This window comes from Acomys russatus, chromosome 27 (assembly GCF_903995435.1).
Source record: "Acomys russatus chromosome 27, mAcoRus1.1, whole genome shotgun sequence".
Lineage (NCBI taxonomy): Eukaryota > Metazoa > Chordata > Mammalia > Rodentia > Muridae > Acomys > Acomys russatus.
The window spans coordinates 51,427,125-51,433,800 of NC_067163.1; the positions used below are offsets into that span (position 1 = coordinate 51,427,125).

At 46.0% G+C, this 6,676-nt stretch overlaps 1 protein-coding gene across 1 annotated transcript; it reads left to right on the top strand.

Annotated features, from left to right (window-relative positions):
* Positions 1–2,669: 2,669 nt before the first annotated feature.
* Positions 2,670–4,082, top strand: LOC127210124 (tripartite motif-containing protein 75-like). The gene has a single exon (XM_051169809.1). The coding sequence runs from the start codon at positions 2,670–2,672 to the stop codon at positions 4,080–4,082; it is 1,413 nt and encodes a 470-aa protein (XP_051025766.1).
* The last annotated feature ends 2,594 nt before the right edge of the window (positions 4,083–6,676 follow it).

Below are 6,676 nucleotides of genomic sequence, written 5' to 3' on the forward strand. Positions count from 1 at the left end.
AATGTTGAAGTAGTCTCTACCAGAAGTCAGGCATTGGACTAATTATGATTCTTACTGTGAGACAGATCACACTGTTCATGTTTGAATAGTTACTGAGGAACTGAATATCGACATAAATAATCTTAGTTTTTGGCAAAAGGGGGTGTATGAGTGTTTTAGAGTTTCTGTTGCTATGGGGAACATGATGACCAAGGCAAGCTGGGGAGGAAAAGGTTTATTTGGCTTTTACTTCCACATTACAATTCATCATCAAAGGAAGTCAGGGCAGCAACTCACACATGGGAGGAACCTGGAGGGCAGAGCTGATGGTGTGCTTCTCCTGGCTTGTTCATGCTACTTTCTTACACAACCCCATGACCAGGAGTCCATGGATAGCACCATCCACAAAGAGCTGGGCCCATTTCTTAATCACTCATTAAGAAAATGTACCGCAGGCTTGCCCAAACCCTGATGTTATGGAGGCATTTTCCCAATTGAGGCTCCCTCCATTCTGAAGTCTGTAGCTTGTATTAACTGGGGTCAGCACCCTGATGAGTGACCTTAGTTGGATCAAAAGGGAACCTGGATGAGTGAGCGCTGAAGTAGGGGAGGCTAGAAAGGAGCAGGTCCTGCTGGATCTAACCTTTGGGGCTCTAGCACTGTATCTGGCACTTTCTGACACTAGCACTTCTGTTTGAGTAGGAATCCTTCCCAGACTCTTCTAGGGATTTTTAAAGAACCTATCAAGCTGACTAGGTGGCCCATACATGTAATCTCAGCATCCAGATGGGTCTGAGCTACAAAGGGAGTTGTAGATCAGGGGCAACAGAGAGGGATTCTGTCTCTAACATGATGTTTTTGTGAGGTGTTAGGATGGGACCCAGAGCTTTGTCTATGCTGAGCCCAGGTGCTGTACCCATGACATCCATCCCCAGGACCCTGGTTTCCATGTTTAGTGACTTAAGTGTTGCACATACACGAAAGGCAGAACAATTTGGTGAGAGCTCATTTTTTCCATCTTGTGGGTCCTAGGAATTGACCTCAAGCCACCAGGCTCAGAAGCAAGAGACTTGCCCACTTGTAGGTATTCTTTCCTCATAGATTGTGGCAGCTTTGTTTGTTTGGATGTCAGAACAAGGTCTTCTCATGTCGACATGGACTAGCTAGTCTGGAAATCTATGTGAACACTTGCTTGAACCAGCTTCTATCCATCTGCCTCTGCCTCCTATGCCCTGATATTATATTTGTGACCAGGCACAGACAACTTTTTTTATTGGGGTGGGTGCAGGGTCTCAAGTGATACAGACTGTCCTCAAATTCAGCAAATAGCCAAGATTAGCCTTGCAATTTTTCATTTTTCTCCCTATAAAATTGCATCCTGCATGTAGTGGTGGCATACACGGGGAAGCAGATGCCTCCACTGGACTAGATAGCAAGTTCCAGAGAAGAAGCAAGGGCTACTAAGACACTGTTTAAAAGGAGAGAGAAAGACAGAGAGAGAGAGAGAGAGAGAGAGAGAGAGAGAGAGAGAGAGAGAGAGAGAGAGAGAGAGAGACACAGAGAGAAACACAGAGAGAGACCAACAGACAGAGAGACAGAGAGACAAAGACAGAAACAAAAATATTTTTCTAGGCCTGTTTGTACTATATTTTTGTTTTGTTTTCATGTCTGGAGACAAGGGTTCTCTGTGTAACCTTGGATGTCCTGGAGCTCACTCTATAGACCAATGTAGCCTCCAACTCAGAAAACTGCCCTCTTCTCCCATCCGAGTGCTAGGATTAAAGGCATGCTCCACAACCTCCAGGCAAAACCAGTATGAGACTGTGTGAAGAGATCCATCCTGAGTATACAGCATTTAAGCCCAGCACTCTGGAGTCAGAGACAGGAGGATCTCTGTGTAGTCCAGGACATTCAAGACTACAAAGTGAGTACCAGGGTAGCCAGAGCTACATAGTGAGACCCAGTATTTACACAAACAAACAAACAACAAAAAATAAAACCAACCAACCAAAAAAGGCTAAAATATATCTCAGTTTGTAGAGTGTTTACTCAGTATGCTTGAGCCCCAGGGTTCAATCCTAGGGAGGACCCTGTGATCCCAGCCCTCTGATCTGAGCACTTAGGAGGTGGAAGCCTGATGGTCAGAGGTTACAGGGAGGGATATTTAACAAGGGCTGTGCTGTGCCTGGTATATTCTGTTTATTTTCACAGCTCTGATTGGAGGGACTGGAGAGCAGATGGGTTGTGTTACCAAGTGTGCAGAGGAGCTAGGGCTCAGAAGGCTTCAGAAGAAGAAGGTGTGATGCAGCTCTTGGTTTAACTGGAGCCAGCCATTGAGTGCGAACATCTGAAGTTAATTTATTATTTCTTTCTTTTTAAAGAAACTTATTTTTTCTCAAAACAACTGAGTTGCAAGAGCCAAGAAGACTAGCTGTCTACCAGAGCTGTTATTGATTGTGGGCCCATGCAATGGGTAGTGTTGGCAACTGGAATTATCCAGCCTAAAACCACAAAGGACTCAAGGCTTCCACCTCTGTGGGGAAAACAGGAGACATCAATGAATTGACGGCAGTCTCCAAGCGGGACTGTGAGAACTGAAGGACGAGGGAGTGTGCCTGTCTCTGCACAGTACCCCAGAGTCAACCCTCAGAAGGAAGCCAGCCAGAGTCCAGACCTGTATTCCCAGTCTGATGGCACAGGCAGAGGCCTTGGCCGGACTCCAGGCAGAGACCAAATGCCCCATCTGTCTGGATATCCTGACAGACCCAGTCACCATCGAATGTGGACACAACTTCTGTCAGTCCTGCATCAAAGACTTCTGGGCAGTGCTGCCAGGCAGGTTCTCCTGTCCTGTCTGTCGGCACCAGTGCCAGAAGCAAATCCCTAGATGCAACACCCAGCTTGGAATGATGATTGAAGCTGCCCAGCGGCTCCACAGCAGGAAGAAGAACAAAAGCGAGGGGCAGGAGAGCAGTACCAGTTGTGAGATGCACAACGAGGTCTTGACGCTCTTCTGTGAGGATGACCTGCAGCTGCTGTGTGACCAGTGCATTGGGCCTGCTAGTCACAATGGCCACCAGGTGACACCCATTGTACAGGCTGCTTCTCACCGCAGGGAGAAGCTTCAGGGCTTCATCAAGCTCTTGGAGTGTAAAATGAAAGAAGCTGAAGAGTCAATCAGCATTCAGAAGGAAAGAACCGAGGCCCTGAGTGAGGAGGCAGACGCTCAGAGGGGGAAACTGACTGCTGAATTTGAGCAGTTGAACTGGATTTTATATCAGGAACAGCAGGCAGCATTCTCCAGGTTAGAGGACCAGGAGATGGATACTGAGCAGAAACTGCTTGACAACATAGCAGCATTCAAAAACTATGGCTCCAAGCTCAGAGATCTGCTGAGCCCAGTGTTTACTAAGAGGGAACTATCTGAAGCAGAACTGCTGTCCACAGTCAAGGATTTCCACCAGAATGTGGAGACTGAGATAAGCCCACCACCTTTTTGTGTTCAGTTCAGAAGAGACTTATTTAACTTTCCTCTAGAATATCTCCCAAATTCAGCCCTAGAACGAGTTATAAAACAATTTACAGAGCAAGTAACTCTAGACCTGGAAACAGCCCATCCAAACCTGCTTGTTTCTGAGGATAAAAAATGTGTAACATTTGTGAATGAAAGACAATGTGGTTCTGCTTCTTCAAAAAGGTTTACCAAGAGCCCTGTTGTGTTGGGCTTTCCTTATTTTTCTTCTGGGAGACATTTCTGGGAGGTGCAGGTAGGAAAGAAGGCCGAATGGGCTGTTGGTATCTGCAAGGCTGATTTGCCCATCAGGGAAAGGCAGTCCTCTATCCCCCAGGGATGCTGGAGGATTGTCTGGCAGGGGGACCACTTCGATGTCTCAGGAGCTGACCCAGACTCCCAGTTTAAGCATGCCAGAGCCATTGGTGTTTTCCTGGACTGTGAACTGGGAGAGCTTTCCTTCTATTGCATGCCCGAGAGATGTCACATCTACACCTTCAGTGACACCTTTCCTGGTGCTGTTTGTCCTTATTTCTACATAGGACCTCGATCAGAACCTCTTAGACTCTGTTCTGCTACAGGTTCTGAGTGAAGCCCCACATGGTGGCCTTATGAGGTTTGTTCATATTCTAAACTCCTCTGCCTCCAACCCAGATGGGCCCAAAGGTTGTTATACAGTTATGCCTTAGTATATTTTATCAATTTGTATTTAGAAATTAGTGTGTGTGTATGTGTGTGAAAGAGGGACACACAGATGGACTATAATTGAGGATATGGATGTCAAGAGAACTTCCCCTCTTTCATCTGATACCCCAGGGTTCACATTTAGGTAATCAGGTTTGCACGGCAAGGATTTTCCCCTGGAGAACCATCTCAGGCCCTGGAATTGGCTCTTGGTAGAGAAGGGAAACAAGGAAAAGAAAGGGACTGATGAGTGGCTGCTGAATTAGCCCTAGATAAAACAAGAAGTATCTGCATCTTTGCAAAGCAGGATGAGTGTAGACAGTGATAATGCCCCTTAGAGTTGAAAAGCTGCAGGAAAGCATTTGGGATGATGTCACCAGAGAGAGACAAATGTTGGAGGAGATGGTTGTAAGCTTATGTAAACACTACATTTGTTCATGTGGTGGTTCCCATTAATGCACTGGTTTGTCCATGAAATTTAATTTTAATAAAGGTAAAGTGAATCTTTGTATGTAAGAAGATTGTTCCTCAAGGTCTTGGGTTATCATTTTCGTCTTCTCACAGTTTTTTACTTAGTTCTTAAAATATCCACGGTTGGTGGCTCAGCCTGCATCTCTGCACTGCAATCTGGCTCTGGACTCACTACGTAGTTAGGATGAGGCAGATTCTTGATTCTCCACAAGCTGGCATTACAAGCCTAAGCAACAAGGCTGGATTGAAATAGTATCTTATTATTACTTGGTTTTGAGACAGAGGCTCACTTTGGGAGAGGGTAGCCCCAGACTCACAATGTACTTCAGCTTCCTGGGTGCTGAGACCACTGTTTTGAGCCATGATGCCCAGGTCCCATGAATTTTTCTGTGAAAGAAGATTTACTTTTATTTATGAGTAGGTAGGCACATCTGTGTTTAGGTATGTGCATGTGTCAGGCCAGACAATCTTGTCAGATTCTCTGTAGCGAGAGGTCCACCAGGAGGATGTGAGCCACCTGACACAGCTGCTGGGGACAGCTAGAGCCTAGAGGGTGAACATGCATTCTGGTCCTCTGGCTGAGGTTTTGATGGATGACTGTGTAGTGCTGGGATAGACTCCAACCTCTAGATTGACTACTCCAGGCAAACACTATGGCCCTGAGTTGGAGCCCCAATACTAAGGCTAAAGGTTGTTAATGAGATTGAGCTATCTTGGTTACACATGGAATTCAAAGTCAGCTGGGGCTCCATGGTGGGGCATCTCAAACCTACAGGCTGAAGCCAAGACACACACCTGCAAGGATTGGAGGTCTACGGAGCCTGCCCAAGCTCCACTCTGTTCTATTATCCCAGAATAAGACTACACTTCTCTGGGCCAGTTGGACAGATAGCAGCACCATCTCAAGACAGTGGCATTGAGCACTTTGGATTTGCAGGGCCTGGCTTTCCAACATGAAACCTAGGAGTTAGGTCTCTTTCAATCCTGAGCTCTTGGCTTCGAAAACTGAAGCTCAGGAGGCCAGATTCCTATTTCACACCAGGGCACAGGGGCAGGGTTCAATGTCTTGAAGATCCATACTCCAGAGTCCCCAAATGAGGGAAGAGGGGACTCCCACACAGCCTGCCACTGAATAGCTCTGATGTTCACAGTAAGACACATGGGAGAGGTTGTTGATAGAGTTTAGACTTAGGGTACTTGCCTGGCATCTGTGAAACCTTGGTGTGATTCCCAGAACAATTGGCGTGGATTCATAAGTTGTATTTTATATTCAGTTACCACTATTATGCAGGAGACACCATGTTTAAACATGTGGGTGCTTATTTAAATCATGTTAGTTGTAGTTATGCAGTCAAGCTATACTTTAAAGAATCCAGCATGTGTATTTTATGGGAGTGTCAGTGGGGAGGGCTGGTGGGGGCTCAAGTGAACCAACCAAGGCAGAGACCAGAAGAGGGTACTAGGGATCTTTTCTCATCCTCTCTCTCTACCTCGGAGTCTTGTTCTCTCCCTGAACCTGGGACTGGGATTGTGCATCCTCCTGTCTCTGCCTCATTTGAACCAGGTGCTCCAGGTGTTTGGAGGCAGAACCCATGTTTTAATGGGCTATAGATATTAAATTTTGATCTTAATTCCTTCCCAGCAAATACTCTTATCCTCTGTGCCATTTTTGGAAAGTTTTTGTTTTAAGGAGAGGGCTTCACTATGGAAACTTGGCTAGCATGGAACTTACATATATACCAGGCTGGCCTCCAACTCAGAAATCCATCTCTTTGCCTCTGCTGGGTTTAAAGGTCTTTTCCATTACACTAGGTCTTTGGAATGTCTGTTTGTCTGTCTGTTTAAATATGGGGAGAAAGTCACCTAATCCCTCCAGACAGACCAATGAAGATTTCACTCATATTGTGGATAGCCAGTGCACTCAATTGGAGCTACATACATTGCATGTAGGTAAGGTTAAGCCTATTGGAGCACCCACAGGAAATAGATCATCAACAAAATCTCAACCCTCTGACAACCTTTTAACCTTTC